We start from the raw sequence: 21,504 nt of genomic DNA, 5'->3' as shown, positions 1-21,504 counted from the left end.
TACCAATTTTAATTTTGTAACCGTGGTTCCCACGGGTTATAAATTAGTAACATGAATATATAAACAGAGTAAACAATAATAAATATTTGACTTCAAGATAAAAGTTATATATTACACGTAATGTTAGGGTACATTTGAGGGTAAATGACACAAAAAACATTTTTTTTACACAAAAATTCGATTTTGACACCGTGTTTTTTTTTGTGTCAATTTTGACACTGTTTTTCAAATTGTTACAATTCTGACCACTTGACCGGTTAACCAGGTTGCATGCTGACTTGACATGATGACGTGTCAGTTTTTGATGACGTGACATGCTGATGTGTCAAAATTGATTTTTTTTTTCTCACAAAAAACACTAAGTTTTCATTTTTTTTTTTCGATTTTAACACTAAGTTTAATTTTTTCTTTCAACTTTGACATTATGTTTTTTTGTTTCAAATCGAACATCATTTTTTTCAATTTTGTTCAATGTTGACAATTTTTTATTTGAAACCGTATAAATATTTTTTTAATACATTTAAACCGTATAAATATGTTTTTTTTTTCATTTAAAAACCATAGTTGTGTATAAATACATTTTTGTTACACTCAAACCATATTTTTATGTATAAATATGTATTAGTTATATAAAAATTGTATTTTATATTAAATATGCAACTTTAAAATATGGTTTTTAAACGAAAAAAATATGTTTATACGGTTTAAAATGTAATAAAAAAATATATTTATACGATTTCAAATGGAAAATAGACAAAATTGAACAAAATTTGATAAATGATGTTCGATTAGAACAAAAAAACATAGTGTCAAAATTGAAATAAAAATTTAAACTTAGTGTTAAAATCAAAAAAAGTGAAAACTTAGTGTTTTTTGTAGAAAAAAAAAATCAATTTTGACACGTCAGCATATTATGTCAGCATGCCACGTCATCAAAACTGACACGTCATCATGCCACGTCAGCATGCAACCGGTCAAGTGGTCGGAATCGTAACAAATTAGAAAACACAGTGTTAAAATTGACACAAAAAAAAAAACAGTGTCAAACTCGAATTTCTGTGTAAAAAAAGTGTTTTTGGTGCCATTTACCCTATATTTGAATACAATTATGGTATTTATAACGAACATTTTTATAGGCAAACAAGGTGTGACAAGTCACATGCCATTGCTAGACATGTGTTAGAGTATGGACTAAACAATGTAAAAGATACAAAGTACAAACACTATTTCACCTAACTAGACATGCCTAACATATACTCCATACTAATGTAGTATAAAAGGTGACAAACGTTTTACATAAGTCTAACTGCTAGCGAGAACTAAATATGCTAACAGAAGCTAACAAGAACTAAATATGCTTTGTTGATCTTCATTATAATCGACAAATCAGCTTATCCGTAGACTTTTCATGGTCACTTCCTTATAGGCAAACAATTATGGTATTTTATAACAAGCATTTTTATAGGCAAACAAGGTGTGACAAGTCACATGCCATTGCTAGACATGTGTTACAGTATGGACTAAACAATGTAAAAGATACAAAGTACAAACACTATTTCACCTAACTAGACATGCCTAACATATACTCCATTCTAATGTAGTATAAAAGGTGACAAACGCTTTACATACGTCAACTGCAAGCGAGAACTAAATATGCTAACAGAAGCTAACAAGAACTAAGTATGCTAATAGAAGCTTTGTTGATCTTCATTGTAATCGACAAATGGCTTTGTTGATTTGGGTATGTTTATCCGTAGACTTTGCATTGTCATTTTTTTTGGGTCTGCTTATTCGTATACTTCACATAGTATGCTTAACTTTTTGTTAGATTTAAGTAAAAAACAAGTTTTTTTTATCGAATTTCCAAAATTGCTCGTTGGATTCCAGACTTATTTTTGAAATTCCAGATTTTTTTTTCAAACTCTGGAATGTCAGTCCCAAATCTAGAATGTTGGTCAGGAATTCCGGATTATCAGTTTGAAATATATTTTTTTGTAAGTAATTTTTTTTCTCAGTCTGGAATGTCCATTCTAGACTAGATGGTTATTTTTGTCAAAAACAATTTTTTTTGATTATTTTCTTCAAATAGAAATTAAATGTGGTTAGATTACTCAATTTCCCTTTATATATAGATATTATAATGTCTCGTTACCTAGTAATATCATTTTTTTTGTAGTTGTAGACATCAATTAAGTTATACAATTTATTATCTTTAAACAGTAGGCCAATATCAATATATATATATATATATATATATATATATATATATATATATATATATATATATATATATATATATATATATATAGGGAAAAGTGAATATGTGGCTGTTATGTATGTAATATTAGGTATAGAACCATCAAAATTGACTTCATTTTGATTAAAAAAAAACACAATGTTTTTCATTGTTAGCTTATTTCTATTACTTTTGAACTCATATTATTTCTGATTTAATAATTTACCCTCAACATCTATGTATTTTGAATGTGTTGAATTTGAATATGAAGGCTTATAGGTAGTTGATAATGTATTGTTATACATGGTTTGTGGTGCAAAATTAAATATTTAAAACTCCATAAAAATATGTATAAATCCTATCATCTAGTCTAATAGAGGATACAAGAAAGATGGTAGAGAGATTTGATTGCATTTAGTTAAAACTATTTAGTTTTTGATGGTTCTATACCTAATATTAGGTACATAACAGCCACATATTCCTTAAGCCCATATATATATATATATATATATATATATATATATATATATATATATATATATATATATATATATATATATATATATATATATATCACAAATATTATCATAAAACTTTCTTGTATTTCCAGTTGTTTAAGAATTTATCATAATTGAAAGAGTAAATTTTATTGCTATTTAAAGTTACCCCCAATTATTTTTCGTTTTTAAATGTGTGTTGATTGTATCAATATCAAGATTTGCTCTTTCACTTTCGCCATACATATTATTGCATATTTTCTAGCATCCTATTCCTATACCCCCATTGACGTGGTTTAACAAAAAATCGTATGAACTAGCGATTTTTTTGCTCCTCTGTTCAGTGCTAATTTTAAGCCTACATGACTGTTTCTTCACTGTTAGACTTTGCCATATCCTAGATAGATGCAATTACTTGAAACTAATAACTAACTTTGATCAATAATGGATAATAAATTAAATTATTGGAAATACGTAGTTTGATCTTTTATTTCTAGTGCTTAAATAAGTAAAAGAATATTTTTAATGCAATTAGGCAACCTGGTAGTTGTTAATGGTTATACCACTTGCTCTTGTCTTTAATAATTAAGCCATCGAATATTGGTACACAACTTGGCTTGCTCGTCAATTTTTTGTCATTTAGTTCATAGACTATATAGAATCAAGAGAAAAACAATATTTCTAGAGATATCTGATATTCTTACATAAAGGTACAACTTTTATCTTTTTTTAGTGTATACCAAATATAAAAAAATATTTACATTTGTCAATAAAATATCATATCCATAATTATTACGAGCATTTTAGATATAAAAAAAAAAGCTTGATTCCGAACCATCATGTTTGTAATTAAAATACATAAATACTTTCTCTAATGTAATCAAATATAAACACAAAAAGCCGTGGAAGTCCCAAATGATACAGTTTTCCAAATTATAAACAGAAATGAACATATAATAAGCTTCTTAACTTTTTTCCATAATACATACTTAAAAAACGCTTTTAATTCAAAAGCCTGCTTCTAACAACATTTAAAAAAAAGTAAATTATAGTTTTTATCTGTTATAAGTTTAATATATATAAAAAACTTACACCTATTTTTCCTTAATATTTTCACACTTATAAAACTTGTGTATAAACTATAAAATATCTACTAATTTTACAAAAAGATATCAATAATGTTTCGTGATATACAAGTTCAAAAGAAGACCTATGAGTAAGTCCATGAGTCGCATCACACCGAATAACTTTTCATCATATATATTACAAATCATCCACCGGAGCACCACACAAATTCTCCGACACGACATACAACACAACGTACACTTGTTTTTTAGAGAGAGAGAGAGAGAGAAGCAGTTGGGTGTTTGAGTGTGTGAGAAAGAGAAAGAGAAAGAGAAAGAGAAAGAGAAAGTAGGAGATGGGGGAGGCGAGAAGGGTCGGAGTTGCGATGGATTTCTCGGCTTGTAGCAGAGCCGCTGTGAAATGGGCGGTGGATAACGTTTTGAAGAAAGGCGATCATCTCATCCTCGTCAACATTCTCCCTGAAGGCCGTGAAGAAGGAACCGAGATCCAGCTCTGGGAAGTCACCGGATCTCGTACGTTAATTCTATTAATTCCTCATTATCATTTATCATTCATGTCTTTCTTCAACTCATCATCATCGTTAATTTTCTTCTATATATTCCGTTTTCCATATATTATATTACTTATATTATTATGATCCAGCAGCCACAACTTTTGTTTGTGTGTGCGTGTGTGTGGGATCAGTGATGAAACTTTTGTTTGAGTTTGCTGGATTCGTATTTTTGAAGAAAAGATTATGTGATTAAACCGTGTTCAAGTGTTAATTATGAGTTTTTGTTAGGAAAAATACGCTTGATGTTCCTTTTTCATTCCTAATTATGTGTTTATTTCTTCATCATTATCGTTTTCTTTTCAAGATTCTTGATTCCATTTGTCATATATTATTATTATTATTATAATATTCAGCAGCCATAAGATTTTTATTTTTTATTTTTTTATGTAGAAGTCGATTACCATGTATACATTCGTTTTCTAGTATAATTTTATTTTTGATGACGCTTTTGATTGGTTTTCGTGCATTCATAGTAGCTTTGTTTCCGTGTGATTATTGTTTCTTGGAATAAATTGATTCAATTTGTCAGATAAACATAATTTGTTAATTATTGTTGATTTTTCGTATACTTTGCTTCAAATAATGTTTATGTGATCCTATTATCTTTACAGCTTTGATCCCGTTATCGGAGTTTCGTGATCCCCAGCTTGTGACCAAGAAATATGGAACGAAGCCTGACCCAGAAACACTAGAAATCGTTAGTTTGGCTGCAACTCAGAAAGAGGTAACCTTATTATTATTATTATTTTTTATGAAAGTTCAACGGATTTCCATATAAGGATACTATTTATTTATTTTGTATATCTATATCACTTTATAACTATATTTAAATATTATGATATCTTAAAATACATTAATTTAAATTTTACATAACAAAATAAAAACAATACAAAAATTGGCATTGGTTGAATCATTATGGTTTTCTATTAGATAATGATATTAGTCAATTATAATGGTCTATATTAAATTACTAATAATACGGTTTAAATTATTTTATATTTACTTAATAAAGATTATTCACTCATTGAATGGTTCAATGACCCTGCAACTCTCTCTATTTAATCAATTTAAACTAGAAGGCATTCAATCCCTGTTAAATTCCACATCAACTCTCCATTTAATCAATTTTACTTTTCATTTCATTTCGTCAAATTTGGCTGGAATTTCTATAATATTTTTAAACATCACTTATCCATACAATTAGTTAATTAATGAGAATTAAAAAAAAATGTTACAATTGGATGTAAAAACTTGATTATATATATATCTACGGGTGCAGGTTGAGGTTTTGCTGAAAATCTTTTGGGGAGATGCTCGAGAGAAACTATGTGAAGCGGTTGATAACATCCCGTTAGACTGTCTTATTGTCGGGAACCGAGGACTTGGCAAGTTAAAGAGGTAACTAATATAACAAAATATTTACACTTATACATTTGCCACTAAATAATTTTCTATTGTAGTCACTTTACTTTCTTTTACCAACAAAAAAACCATTTTCTAATATCACCATTAAAGACAGAAAAACACAATATACTTTCATCATATTTATCAATTTTGTCTATTTTTATGACAATTATATAAAGAGTAATAGTTTGGAGCCAATACCAATAAAATGGTTAAAAGTATGTTGTGCTTTTTTGCATTTTACTATTTTTCTAAATCGGTAATTGGGAAAAATAAATAGTACGTCTTTTAAACCGTAAAAAAATATATAGTTTAAGCACTATTGTAAATAATTGTCTTAATTGTTACAATGATGAAAGTAGATTGTGTTATTATGTATCTTACTCTTTGTCAAACTTCCAAAATGCCATTTCAATCTTACAAAATGGAGTGATGTTGGGTACTCTGTGGATTCACATTGTTAAAATGCAAAAATAGCTTACATTGATTTGTTTATCATAGCATCATATTTTCATTAATTAAGAGTTTACTTGGCATGACACAACATGCTTAAAAGCTAGCTTATATTTTTAGTTTTTTTAGGTTGTCATGTTTGAGAAACCAAAAAAAGCTACTAAACTAGCTTTTTATGAAGCTACTCAGACTTGTGTTTTAATGAATTTATTGAGCTTTTTTTTAATTCTCTAAATATATCCTTTATTATTTATATAAAAAAAACTTCTCATATATGGTGTTTGTTTAATTTGGCAGGGCTATTTTGGGCAGTGTGAGCAACTATGTAGTGAACCATAGTTCTTGCCCCGTAACTGTCGTGAAGTCGTGAAGCAGGCAGATGCATAAGCGGCCCCATCAAAAGATATCAAATAATGCCACGTTTCTGCTTTTTTGGTTGTTTATTAAGAAGTCCTTTGTGATTATCTTTGTTTGTTTAATAAATTTGTAATGTAGAATTTCTTTTAATTCGTATTTATATAACATATGAGTCTATAACCTATCATAATTTTTCTTCTTATTATATTCCTATCTATTTTAGATGGTGATAAGTCTCATAAAATTTAATTGAAATGTTAAATTTGTATAGTTGTCGTCTTAAATATATAGGAAGAAAAATAAGAATAAAAGATAAGATAATATTTAATTTCTCATGCTAAAAATGTATACATTTACCAGCGGAAAGTAGTAGGTTTTATTTGTACAGAAGGGTTTGACTAAATTTTTCTTTATTTCGAGTTTTAAAAAAAAAAAAAATTAAAAGATCTCTTAAAAGCTTGTTGTCGGACATATCCTTAATATGTATATTTAATAATTTAGTCATATAATAGTATATATACACATTAATAAATTATTATTTTTTTAAAATATAACCATTATAATTGGGATATTAATAAAAATGACTACTTCTTTGTTTAGAATAAATGTATTTGACCTTTGTCTCCGACTCCGAGTGCATTTTAGACTGTATAATATATTTTCTCTCTTTGTATCAACACTTTTCTGAAACTCATTTTGCCAATATCCGAAATAATTATTTCTAAATATCTAGTATCACACATTTATCCGAAATATTTATATATAGATTAATTTGCTGTTCCCTTACAAACAGTAAATTAACCCTATTGGACCAATTTTCTATTTTTGTACCAATTTTCTATTTTTTTTTTATTTGCACCGACTCCACCTATAAATATCACAATTTAAGTCTTTGAATCGTATTTACTTTGTATTTGCTATATTTTTTCACTTTCTGTTAAATGAGCATGCTCTCAATCCTACTGAAATTTATAAATTTAAAAATATGATCTATGAAATCGATCCATAAGAAACTTTCCATAAGGCCATATTCTATACAAAATATTACCGATTTCAATACAACTTCCACTACATAAGGTACAACTCAATAAAACATTACACCTCATATCCATCGATTCTCACTATAAAACTCTTTTTATATGTACTAAATCATTTTCTCATATACATATTATTATTAAATCTCCTGTCATTATACCATATCATAAATGGCATCACACCGAGTAATAATCATGAATCAGAGATTTAATTATTAATATTTCATGATTCATCAACAAAAACCGCACCATATCCGCTAGCTTTCATATACTTCTTCAAAAGAAGCACCAAAATAGCAACGGCCAGCCCAACCGCCGCCCACGTGAACAGGCGGTCATCAGAGCTTTTCTGAACCATCACCACCTCCTGCCGCCGTGGTTCCACCGTGTGTACAACAGATAATGCAGAAGGTACAGCATGTTTTGATACCCTAGGGTCTTCCGCTTCCATGTTAGCCTCATGATTTTCTTCATTTTCATCATCGGTGGTGATCTCCGTGGTGGTGTTTTGAGGAGTCGCCGGAGCTTCACCGGCGGATTCTGTGGCGGCAGGTGGTGGTTGTTCTGAAGCAATAGCATCTTCAGAGGTCTGCTGAGGGACCGGTGGTGCTTTGCTGATCATGTATTCATGAATCTGAAGAATCACAAGATATTTAGTGTAGTTTACTGAAATTAAAATTCAGAAGAAGAAATGAAGAATTAAGGATGTGATTGATGACCTCATCAATGAGCCTTTGACGATCTGGAGTACCATATTTAGGAGCACTTTCACGAGATTTAAGTGCGAGAAGACGCCTTTCTTCTTTCTTGTAATCCAATGATCCTAAAGCTCCATTTGGGCTTGTAGGCATAAATGCTATAAGCGCTGTTAAAGCAGTCCTAACTACAACATAATTAAGTTAACTCACATTTATTTTTATTATCCAAAAAATAAAAATAAAAATAAATAAATTACCACTCCATGATGGTTGCCAATGCTCAGGGTGATGATTTGATATGCTTAAGCAAATCTTGGTTTGAGTTTCAAAACGTCCATTTGGCTGAAACAATGGAAATTACTTTAAATCATTACACTACTAAATAGTAAAACTAGAAGTGCTTTTTTATTTTTATTTTTTATTTTTGTGGAAAATATGTATTCAATAATTAAGAAAGAAATATCAAATATCACCGTCAACAACATAAACGATGGTGGTTTGAATGGGTATTCAGAAGGCAATTGAATTCTGCCGTGATAAATTCCTCCTTCAAATTCGGTGTCATTTGGTCCCCTTATTGCAAACTGCCATTCAAATATATTTTCCTGCAAAAATAATAAATAATACTAACACTTTAATGACAAATCTATTTGAACCCAAAGATGGTTTAAATCTTGCAACAAATTTAAGACCACAACCATTCTATTTGTGTGTTTTTTCCTATTAAATCTTGGAAGCATTTCCAATGAAGGAAATGACAAAGACTTATTGTTTCTCAATATTTAATTATTTTAACCATAAGTAACCAAAAAGTCAGAATAATAATAAGAATAATCAATGTATAACCTAAACTACCATGTAGGAAGAGAACCCCAGTTTGATTTAGAAAATTAGAACTTCCCTGCTTTTTGAACCTCAGTAAGGATTCCTTTATAACTATATATGAATCACTATCAAAATTGGAGTAAAATGGAAGATAATTCGACGCTTTGAAATCATGAAAACCCTAAAGTTAGGATGATTATGAAGTGATAACTGAGAACAATTAGTAATTACACTTAGCTACAAAGATAGAGATTCAAAGAAGTGGAATCTGAATTCTGATGTTTTCTTAACAAATCAAATCCACCTCGGATTTAAAGTGACACGAAATTCAAGCGGAATTAAACGTAATCGTCAAATGAAGAAACAGATTCTTTGGATGGATCTATAAAGGAAGAGAAAAGACGATAGGTTATTTTGTAGAATTACTGAATTGTAATCGAATTACCTCAAGAGGAAGGCTCGTGAAATCATCAGATGGATTCGATTGCATTTCTTTCACCTCCTGTAAAATCCTCTTCACTGACGGATTCTTCATATTGTACTTATCACCCATTTCTTGGACTGAAATCAAATAGATCTGTAGGCGATTCTAGTGAAATGATGAAGAGGAAAATGGAAGGGGAAATTAGGGAAACGGGAAGTTCATATGAAAAAGGTTATATCCAAAAAAGGCAGGAGCATTACTTTAACAGTTCAGACATTATCGCTTTTCTACGTGGGAAACGCTTACCGGTGAAATAATATGATTTCATTCACTTTTAGGATCATGGTGAAATAATATCATTTCATTCGTTTTTTATTTGATTTTTAGGTGTCCGTTAAAAAGACAATTAATTTTCTAATTTAGACATCCTACATAATTTTTAAGGTATTTTTATAGATTGAAATTATATTGTTTTTTTTGAAAAAGATGATTATAAATAGTTAACTATAAGTTAATTTTTGATAAAAATGTTTATAAGGTGTCTAAAGAGTGTCTTAATAGCAACAACCTTTTTAAAATCTTCAATGAGCATTGACTTTTTAATCATATACAAAAAAAGCATAAACTAAAATTTGTTTACGGAAAAGTATGAATCACCGATAAAAATGACGATTTATTTTTTTCCCAGTTTTTCGGTTTCATTACTTACTCGGTTCCATTAAAAACTCATTATTTTACCATAATTTGTGAATAAATCTCAAACTAAAATTAAATAATGATTTGACCATTTTTTCAATTTAATATATATTTTATCGGTTTCATTGCTGACCTGGATGCTTAGTTATTAAATGAGCAGATAAGATGGATACGATGAGTTATATAATGTTAAGTTTACCGTAAAATTTGATATTTATCTCATCGATTTTTTTTATGATTATGTATCTAGGTCAATAATAAAACCGGTAAAATTAAAAATTGACGAAGTTGTTGCTAATTTATGTAATTATTGTAGTCTTCAGTAGATGCATTTTATATTCCCAAAAATATACAATACATAAGAATATCAAATTTTATGGTAAACATAACATTATATAACCCAACATTTCCATCTCATCAACTTATTTAATGATCAGGCGTCCATGACAGCAATAAAACAGAAAATATGTATGTTACAAGGAAAAAATGATCAAATTGTCACCACTTTTTAGTTCGAGACTTATTCGTAAATTATGGTAAAATAATGAGACATTTATGGAACCGAGTAAGTAATGAAACCGGTAAACCAAGAAAAATGGGTCAAATAATTAGTTTTACTAGTAATTCATGTTTTTTCATATACAAATTTTAGTTTGAGATTTTTTCGTAAATTATAGTAAATATTAGGACTTTTCCGAAGATTTTCCAAAATTCTAAGTGGACGTTTGGTTCACAAAATGTTTTTGGAAGATATTGAATCTATCAAATGAATTGGAATCTGAAGGAATTTGAATCTGAATGTACTAGAAGCTGCAATGCGTTTGGTTGACATGTAATAGAATATGTTTTCTGTTTGGTTTGCTGATTTCATAAAGGAATTGAAAAATAAATTTTGAAATAAGATAGAAATACCCTTAATGATTTTTATAACTAATTATATTTTTTAATAAACACGATAAATTTTTATTTAATTACAACATTTTTTATTGAACTCTTCTACAAAATTTGAATTAAAAAAATAAGTACCATGGATTTTAAATAATTTAAGGACTTTTGTCTCATCTTTTTCAAGAAAATAAACATAAGGGGTAAAAAGATGTGACACAAAAAAAATTCATCCTAAGCAAAAAAGAAAAGAAAAGAAAAAAATAAAGGCAAAAGTCACGTTAAATTGTAATTATGGAAGAATTGAATCTATTTTCATGATGTACATTGCAAGAATTATAATTCTTTCAAATGAGGAATTAAATGGTAATTATGGAACTCTAATTCCAATCCTTTGGTAACCCAAACACAATCTCCCATAGATTTTAATTTCCAATTACTTCTAATTCTTTAGGAATTATGTGAAACAAACGCACCCTAATTGTGTTAATTAAGACCTTAAATTTTAATTCCATCGTCATTTAGCTATTGAGATATATTATATCAGATTATATTATTGGTCCTAGCAAAGTCTAAGCCTAAAATTTTGGTTGAAGCTTTCAACACAACTTGTTAGATCCAAAACTGATCAATCATTTTTATGAGACATTTCAAGACTCTTTTGAAGATCTAACAATAATAAAGCATAATATTTCAATTTTCATGTGTGGCCTATTCATGCTATCTCCTAAATACTAAATTCGAGCCCAAATTTGATGAACGGATTTTGTTTGGATACTCATCCATATCCATGAGTTCATTCAACTTTCAAAATTTAGTATCCACACAAAACTTGCCACTATGGTTCAAAAAAGGTTTGTACTAGCAACATAAGTTCAAAATTTTTATTTTGTTGCGAGTTTGATTAAATTTGTTTTGAATTTTTTAATAATGACAATTTTTCCTTTGATATATATTTTTTTTTTCAGTTTTTAATTACTTTAATGTTTCTTTTATTAAAAGAAAAAATAAAATTGAATTTAAACCCTCGACCCACCCTCTCACTTTTAACATACTATATCTCTCCTCACCCCATCTCTCTCTCTCTCTCTCTCTCTATATATATATATATATATATATATATATATATATATATATATATCCTCAATAGCTATCGGAGCACCACCATTCTCGCTGGAGCACCGTCGTTTGACCACCAAAACCACCTTTGACTCCAGAGGATGTTCATCTCTTTCCCTTCGTCTTCTTCATTTTCACCATATATGTTCATCCGAACAAGCTTCAAAAATGACAAAGGGAGAGAGAGAGAGAGAGAGAGAGAGAGAGAGAAGGGAAATTGGGGGGAGGGAGTGAGAAACCCTTGACGGATCACCACAGTGTGCAAACCCTTGCTCTAGATCTGTAAATACCACCACCATCGACCGATTAAGGTTTTATGACGACGACGGTTGGCATCGTATCTGTTTATCAACGATAATAATGATTTTACTACAAACCCTAGCAAATTAAAACCACCACCGCTCCGATTTGTAACTCGGAGAAGGGAGGTCCGATGCCATCTTCCTCAATAAACCCTAGATTGCCGCCGCTTTCTTTCTATACCTCTTCGACATTTTGTCGTATCTTAACAAACCCTAGCTTGATGTTGACGTTGTCATCTTTGTCATTATCAGTCGAGTTGCAACATATCTGTTCATCGTGCATGGATCCAGATCTGTTCGTTGTGCCTGCTTCTCCTTCAACCATCGACTCAGACCAAAGTAGGTGAGGTGAAGAACGTTTACATGTTTGAGTTTCTAGGTGACGACATTTACAGATCTAGACGGCGGCTATGAGATCGGAGCAAGGATTTGGGACGATGACGTTGTAAAGGCGACGATACTGTTCTTCGTCCCAAATGAAGAAGATGATGGTGGTCCATGTATGGCAGGAGACAACGACACTATGTTGAAAGAAGGATGAGGTCTTTGTTCGACGGGTAGTGGTTGTCTGACAGCTGATGGTTGTTCGACAGTTGATGGTTGTTCGCTTGGGGTGGTTGTCCGGCGAACAGTAAAGAAAGGGAGAGAGATAAAGTCTCAGATGAGGAAAATGGGTAGGGTCGGGTGGTTTATTAAGGGCATGGTTTTTATTTTTATTTTATTTTAATGAAGTAATTAAAAGAAAATAGAAAAAAATAGAAAGGGAAAAATGTCATTTCAAGCACATGTGATTTTGAATTGGACCAAACTCACAACAAAATCAAAGTTTGGAACCAGTGGTGCAAGTCCAAAACGTTTTGGACCAAAGTGAAAATTTTCGACATACCACAAGGACCATTTTGGTAGTTATGTCAAGTATCTATATTAAACCCATATACCATTAATCCAAGTGGCCAAACTCTATTAAAAAAGGAACTTGTCGAACTCACTTACGCAACTAAACATACCACTTCATCTTTTGATGAATTGCATACCATTTCTGCACCTCTACCCTTAATTCCTATTCAACCACCAACCCAAGTTGTCACGATAGATGCATTTGAAGCCACCTCCACAGTCTAGACTGAAACTCCCTAATACGACTTCATAAATGAGGATAACTATAATGAACCTTTAGATACTTTATAATTTGAACAACAATTCTCAAATCAACCTTCTGCAAACATAACATTAAGGGAACATCCTCTTAATTAGGTCATTTGAAATTTGACTATTGGTGTGAAAACTAGAATTTAAGTCTAGTATTTTTTTCTATATGTAAACTTTGTTTCAATAATGGAACCTAGAAGATCAAATAAGATCTCACAGTTTTGTATTAGATCAAGGTAATGCAAGAAGAACTTAGTAAATTTAAACAGACCAATTTTTGGAATATTATACCTAAACAGTCACACAAAACAACTGTGGGTATAATCAAGGTTGAAGAGTTCGCTACTCGGAACCTGTTCGGCCGAATGTTGAGTAGCGAGTACTCGAGAGTACTCGAGGAGTACTTGGGGAGTACTCAGATTTGGTAATTCATGTAGAAATAATTTTAGGGAAATTATATATGTCAAAACCATAAGTTAAAATCATAAATTGATTAAAATATATAACAAAATTAGATACATGTGAATACACAAAAATTGAAAAACACATGTGAATACACAAAAACTGAAAAATACACAATGGTCTCACTTCGTGAATAATTACTGAAAACTTCATATATATATATATATATATATATATATATATATATATATATATATATATATATATATATATATTGATGACGTGCCTAGTGCAACACGGTAGAAGCACGAGCCGGACACGCCAACCGGGCCCAGCCCAGCAGGCTTAGCGTCCGCTGGAACCCCCGGGAGTGGAAGGCACAGACGAAAGGCTTGCGTACGCCAACCAGGCTCAACCCAGCAGGCTTAGCGTCTGCTGGCGCCCTCGAGAGCGGAACGCACAGGCGAAAGGCTCGCGCTCGCCAAGGGACGCTCCCAGCTCCAAGACAAAAGATACGGTCAGGAGACAAGCAGGAGGATCAGACCATTACCGTCAGAGCCAATAAGAGCGCCCTAACGGTTGAAGGCGCATGACTCTCCAATCAACGCCCCTAATCCTGTCTCCCTTAAAAGCAATATTGTCTGGTACGGATCAGGCAAGGGAGCTAGGTATAAAAGGATACGCTCTCAGGCCTACGAGGTAAGCTCTCTGGACTTTGAAACAACGCACACCCAAAGATCCTAAACACTCTCTAACTTGACCGTCAGAGCGTTCTTCCAGGAACTCCTCCCGGAAAACGGTTGACGGCCTTCTTTCTTTGTGATCTTGCAGAGGCAGCCGAGAATCCAAGTGAGCAGCACTAATCGAGCCAAGTCAAGGTCGCATCATTTGGCGCCATCCGTTTGTGAGATGAAGAACACAAACTAAAAGCACGAAAGTGACAAGTAAATGGAATCCAACGACAGCGAGGGACAACAAGCTAGTCCCATACGTCCCATGGCAGCGTTGGACGAAACACCGCCGCCTAAAGCGGTCAACAGGGCCACTACAGGCGAAGGAAGCTCAACGGTAACCACTGAAGGTGCCCCACAACCGCCAGTTCACCAACCAAGAGCAACTCCCGGGGAGGGGGGCATTTCCGACAACTTCTTTTCAGATGCCATCGTTCTTCTTGCCATCATTTCAACAAACGCAAACGGTTCACTCAGCGATGCTTCCACCAGGCCACGTTTTCAACATCCCATAGCCGTACCAGGCAGCAAGCGGACAGAGTTCAATGCTTTCAGTACCACCATTGGCGCAAACCATGTTAGCTCATACACCACCTGTCTATCCATTGACCGACACATGGACCGAACCAACCATAGCTGCAAAAAATAACTTACAACAGAAAACAACGGTTGGCTCTATGACCCCTATACACTCTCTCCCCTCTAGTTACTCCCTCCAACTACCATTCCAGCCGTATCCATTTTACGGACCAAGCCCTGGCTATCATATGCCGCCGCCATATGGCTTAAACACACAATACCAGCAGCTGGGATCATCCACCATCCCCGGCCATGAATGCCTTTCCCATAGTGTGACGTCTCCGTTTGTCAAAGAACTGTTGGACTACGAAATACCAAACACAACCAAACTACCGACGCTCAAAACATATAGCGGAACCATTGGCATAGATAGCCACACCGACATATATGAATGGACCATGACGTCATTAAAGCTCGATGAGAGGTTTTGGTGCACATAATTCCCAACTACACTCAACGGCAACGTTGTCACGTGGTTCAAGACGCTATGACCGGGAAGCATCTCCAATTTTGCCCAACTTAAGTATCTTTTCCTTACCAACTTCATGCAATTACGCAAGTACCAGGGAGACTCTCATTCAATCATAGGCTGTAAGCAAAAGGAGGGTGAAACTGTATGAGAATACTTCACAAGATTCATAAACGCCATGTTAGACGTACCGGCGCATGATGAGGGGCTCATAGCCGGAGCCTTCACATGGGGGATTTTGCCAGGCCCTTTATCGTAGAAACTCATGGGAAAGAAGCCCCTAACACGGGCCGAATTGAAGGAAAGGGTGGAGCGATATTTGAGGCAAGAGGATGGCGAAGCAGCAAAACAAGCCTACCTGAATGCAATGACTGCCAGACACCACAATCCGGGTCACACGGACTTCCGAGGGGGAAGTAGGCACTACGGCCAAGCGAGAAGACCACAAGCTCAGTTCTGACCGTTTGCTAAGGATGACAGGTGTGGTCGCCGTCCGGAGGTGTACACGGTGTCGGAGAAGCAACAGCCAGCCATGTCGCCAGAGAACCGGTATTGCGAGTACCACAAAAGTAATACGCATGACACAACTAACTGTTCGGTGTTAAAAAAAGAAATGGAGGAGAAGCAACTTAAAGGGGACTTGGTGGAAATAGCACGAAGCTTGCGTGCCAAGTTTGATGCTGAAAACGCTAAAAACACACCTCGCGAAGGGGTCCAGCCCAAGGAGATATTCATGATACAGAGTAAGAGAAGCAGGGGAGAACAACAGACAGAACAGGGGACCACAAGAACCCCGATGCGCACGCTCAAATTCTCCGTTCAAGACCCTCGCCCGGAGGAATGGAGAGGCGACGACCCACTAGTGATCCAAGCCTCCATCAGGGATGTAACCATACACAGGGTCTACGTGGACACAGGACGTTTGGCGGACATCATTTATGTGCATTATTTCCTGCTCCTCCCGGATCGCTGGAAGGACAACCTGCGGCCCACGATGGGGAGGCTGGTTGGGTTCACCGGCCATAGCCTATGGCCGCTGGGCATAATTCACCTCCCCTTGACCATAACCAGCCACGATAAGTAGCAAAAGAAAACTGCCCTGATCGACTTTGTGGTCATTCGACATGCGGCGGAACACAATATTATTCTAGGGAGAACAACTCTTTTAAAGCTAAGGGCGGTTCCATCAACCATGCATGGAATTATGAAGTTCGACACCCCAACAGGCGCAGCCACGATACTGGCCACTCCACCGAAGGAATTGCAATGCTTTGCAGTTATGAAACCAGCAGAGATAACTAAAGAGGCCAAGAAGCTGAGGCGCGACCCCGCAAAGGGAAAGGAGGTGATCAAGGAGGAACACCCTGACCAGCCGATCAATATTATATGTGACCTCCCAAGTCACGTAAGAAGAGTGTTGGTCGACCTGCTCAAGCGGTATAAACACGTGTCTACATGGACCCCCACGGACATGGTGGGGGTAGAAAGGAAAGTCATTGAACACAAGCTTGTAATTAAACCAGGAGTAAAGGAGGTTAAGCAAAAGAAGAGGGTCCAGGGTGGGGACCGTAATAGGGCAATCAACGCTGAGGTGGCCAAACTAGCAGAAGCTGGAATAGTAAGATAAGCGATATTCCCGACGTGGATTGCCAACCCAGTTATGGTTCGTAAGCAAGATGGGTCATGGCGAATGTGCATAGAATTTTCCGACTTAAACAAAGCATGCCCTAAAGATTGCTACCCCTCCCAGAAATTGACCAAAAGGTAGAGTCGTTACAAGGATTCAAGCTGAAGTGTTTCTTAGATGCATATAAAGGGTATCACTAGATATTGACGAGCAAAGAGGACGAGGAAAAAATGGCTTTTTATACGGACCACGACACTTTTTGTTACACTAAGATGCCTTTTGGTCTAAAGAATGCAGGGGCTACATACCAACGCCTAGTTGACTCAATATTTGCCAAACAAATTGGGAGAAACATTGAAGTATATGTGTACAATATGGTGATCAAGAGCCAGCACGAAGATAAAATGTTACAAGACATCGAAGAGACGTTCCAAACCCTAGAGAAGGTAAAGATGAAGCTAAACCTGGCTAAATGCATGTTTAGGGTGGAAGAGGGGCAGTTCTTGGGGTACTATGTCACCAGGTAGGGCATCCAGCCCAGCCCGACCAAAGTGGATGAGTTTATTGAAACGCCAACCCCAGGCACCCTCAGGGACGTGCAGGGACTAAACGGGAAGCTCACAGCTCTGAAAAGGTTCATCTCAAAATACGCTGACAAGGCCATACTGTTGTTTCCCACGTTAAAAGGTTGCATTGAATAGAGCAACTTCTAGTGGATGAACGAAGTAGAAGTAGCGCTCCAGAAAATCAAGGAGGCATTACACCAGCTACCCACGTTGGCCAGTCCCGTCCTGGGGGAAACGTTGCAGATGTATCTTTCGACGTCAAATGAAGTGATATCCTCGGTATTAACTGTAGAAAATGAAGGAGAGCAGAGGCCGGTGTATTTTGTAAGCAGAGCACTACCCAACCTGGAAAAGCAAGTCATGGCACTCATCTACGTGGCACGACGACTAAGGCGGTATTTTCAAGCACATCAGATCGAAGTGCTAACGAACTGCCCCATCAAACAAATACTGCTTAAACCAGAGACGTCGGGCCGGCTGGCGAAATGGGCAATCGAGCTAGGGGAACATGACATAAGTGTGACATCCCCAATTTCTCGGCCAGAAAAGACCGATTTGTTTATGCTTTGTTTTATAAATTAGAGTAATCGTTTAAAGAAAACGGTTGCGGAATTTGTTCCCAAAACAAGATATGATAAAAACTTATCAAAACATTTCTCAAAGAGAATGTATTTTCATTAAATAATAAAACCTCGGGATGTCATGTTCCGATACAGACACATAAGCATAAACAAAACATACATTCATTTACTCTAGTGATTTACATCTCCTTTAATCTGTCAGTGCAAAGCAGCTTCGTATCGATACCTGTGATATAATTAAACTGAGTGGGTCAGGGTTGGGAGCCTGGTGAGCATATAGGGTTTTCCACCCACAATAATATAATTATTATATTTAATTATCAAACAATCAGCCTAATTACCCATCCCCATTATCTTCTTTACTCTTAAGGGTCTACCCTAAGAATCATCTATTTGTTCACTCCGTATTAGGCACTAAGACAATAGCTGCCAAGGTTCCTTCATAAAGCACTAATTTCATAGCTGCTATGGTTCATTCATCGGGTACTACATCCATAGCTATCAGTGTAGGTACTAAGTCCATAGCTACCAACGTTTGTCTATACGGTACTAAATCCATAGCTACCAAGGTTCATCTATATAATACTAAATCCATAGCTACCAAGGTTCATCTATACAGTACTAAATCCATAGGCCATAGCTACCAAGGTTCATCTATACAATACTAAATCCATAGCTACCAAGGTTCATCTATACAGTACTAAATCCATAGCTACCAAGGTTCATCCTTCGTCTCATACTCAAACTCATCCGTCATCACACACCAACTAATTCGTCTACCCATGTTCTACCCAACATATTTGTAGATATAACATACATATACAGTTTAACTCATTAAAAACCTATATAAAACATCCATTCCACGCTTATCTCAAATAAACGGCAATATATAAACACATAACACGTATATCGTAGCAAATACTTAATACTTATGTGTTAGAAGAAAGTAACTATACACTCACACCAAACATATACTTAATACATTCAAACGATACTTGTATTAAAATCATGTTTATGAAAGGGACTATACACCCACACATATAAACAACTTTATATTATATGCATAGCACGTATTTCATAGCAAATACTTAATATTTATGTCTTAGAAGAAAGTAACCACACACTCACTTGATCAGAAGATGATCGTACAGCACTACGACTCTTCAAGTATCATCGCAAGTTGCATCTGGGGGACTCCCGGAGGTATCAGAAGACTTGCCACGTCGTGGCACTGCTTTCCACGTCGTGGTATCTGACAGTTTTGGGGTTTCGTGCCCCGAACATTAGAAATTCATAACTTTCGCATACGAACTCCGTTTCGACGTTCTTTATATCGACGCGTATGTGAGATTATGCTCTACAACTCTAGTTTAGACTTCATTGGCTAACTTTGACTTTATTTTTAATATATTATAAATATATTACTTATATATTATCTTTAGTAGGCCGGGACAGGAAAACTCCGTTCAAAATTCATAACTCCTTCATCTGAACTCCGTTTTCGTCTGTCTTTTTATCGTTGGACTACTATCGAAGACATATTCGACTCTCGTTTAGATCACTAAGGATAGATATCTATCTACATTAAATTCACTATTTACGTCGCGCTGGGTCGTGTCGGTTCTGTCACGAAACTTCGACAGGTCATAACTTCTTCATTATAACTCGGATTTTGGCGTTCTTTATATGCACGAAAACCTTGTGACATATACTAAAACTTTGTTAAGATTAATCCTTCTAAATAATCTTCCATCAAAAAGTCATTTTTGATGCTTATCGTCTCTAAATTGACTAGCCCGGATCTACGGGCGTTACAATAAGTAACCATCCGAGGACAAGTATTAAGGGACAAGCATTGGCTGATTTCCTGTTAGAAATACTGGACGAAGGGGGCCCTGGTAAGGAGAAGGTATGGGAAGTTGAAGGAGCCCCGCTCGACAATAGTTCGTGGACATTATATACGGACGGAGCATCTAGCAGGGAGGGCTCGGGGACGGGGCTAATCTTGACTAGCCCTGAAGGGGAAGAAGTGACCTACGCCCTCTTTTTTGATTTTCACACATCAAACAATGAAGCAAAGTATGAGGCCCTCCTTGCAGGACTGCGACTAGCCAAGAAAATGGGTGCAAAGGCTGTAACAGCCCTGACTGACTCAAGGCTAGCAGCGAACCAGGTCAATGAATGTTTCTAGGTGAGAGATCAGAGAATGGGAAGGTACGTGAAGATGGTGAAACAACTAATCGAATCGTTCAAACAGTTTACAATTAGCCAGATACCTAGGAGCGAAAACAAGAGGGCGGATGCCTTAAGGAAATTGGCATCCACGTGCTTCGGTCACCTATCGAAGAAACTCTTGGTAGAGGTGCTCCGAGAAAGAAGTATAGATGAGCGGCAAGTGAATACCCTAAAGACCAGTGGACCAACGTGGATGACACCATTCAGGGAATACCTACAGGGAGGGGTGCTCCCAGACGATCACAGCAAGGCCAGGAACATACGTATAAAAGAGCCCTCATATGCACTAATAAATGGAGAACTATACAAGAAAGGGTTCACAACGCCATGGCTGAAGTGTGTAGACCAAGAAAAAGGGGGAGAGATGCTATAGGAAGCACACACAGGCCAAGTGGGTGCACACGAGGGGGCACAGGCCTTGATAGGCAAAGTACTTCGAATGGGTGTATACTGGCCCAGAATACAACAAGATGCGCTAGAGATAGCCAGGAAATGCAGGGAATGCCAGTCGTATACTCTGGTCCAAACAAATCCCCCAACACCATTGCACAACATATCCAGCCCGTGGCCATTCTACCATTGGGGTATAGATATAG

General features: G+C 35.2%; 2 protein-coding genes across 2 annotated transcripts; one reads left to right on the top strand and one right to left on the bottom strand.

The window, feature by feature from the left end:
* The first annotated feature begins 4,018 nt into the window (after window positions 1-4,018).
* LOC145057740 (Adenine nucleotide alpha hydrolases-like superfamily protein) lies at window positions 4,019-6,776 on the top strand. Its single transcript, XM_079005621.1, has 4 exons — window positions 4,019-4,331; window positions 4,984-5,096; window positions 5,652-5,770; window positions 6,527-6,776. The coding sequence occupies exons 1-4, from the start codon at window positions 4,154-4,156 to the stop codon at window positions 6,597-6,599; spliced, it is 483 nt and encodes a 160-aa protein (XP_078861747.1). The 5' UTR covers window positions 4,019-4,153; the 3' UTR covers window positions 6,600-6,776.
* Window positions 6,777-7,600: 824 nt separating this feature from the next.
* On the bottom strand, window positions 7,601-9,837 carry LOC145057739 (ubiquitin-conjugating enzyme E2 32-like). The gene is made up of 5 exons (XM_079005620.1): window positions 9,589-9,837; window positions 8,792-8,923; window positions 8,576-8,660; window positions 8,340-8,503; window positions 7,601-8,254 (listed from the first exon to the last, which is right to left on the bottom strand). The coding sequence occupies exons 1-5, from the start codon at window positions 9,694-9,696 to the stop codon at window positions 7,844-7,846; spliced, it is 900 nt and encodes a 299-aa protein (XP_078861746.1). The 5' UTR covers window positions 9,697-9,837; the 3' UTR covers window positions 7,601-7,843.
* Between the last annotated feature and the right edge of the window lie 11,667 nt (window positions 9,838-21,504).

This window comes from Lactuca serriola, chromosome 6, assembly GCF_051521515.1.
Source record: "Lactuca serriola cultivar US96UC23 chromosome 6, Lser_US96UC23_V15, whole genome shotgun sequence".
Classification (NCBI taxonomy): Eukaryota; Viridiplantae; Streptophyta; class Magnoliopsida; order Asterales; family Asteraceae; genus Lactuca; species Lactuca serriola.
The sequence above is the reverse complement of the archived record's forward strand: the minus strand, read 5'-3'. Positions and strand labels throughout refer to the sequence as shown.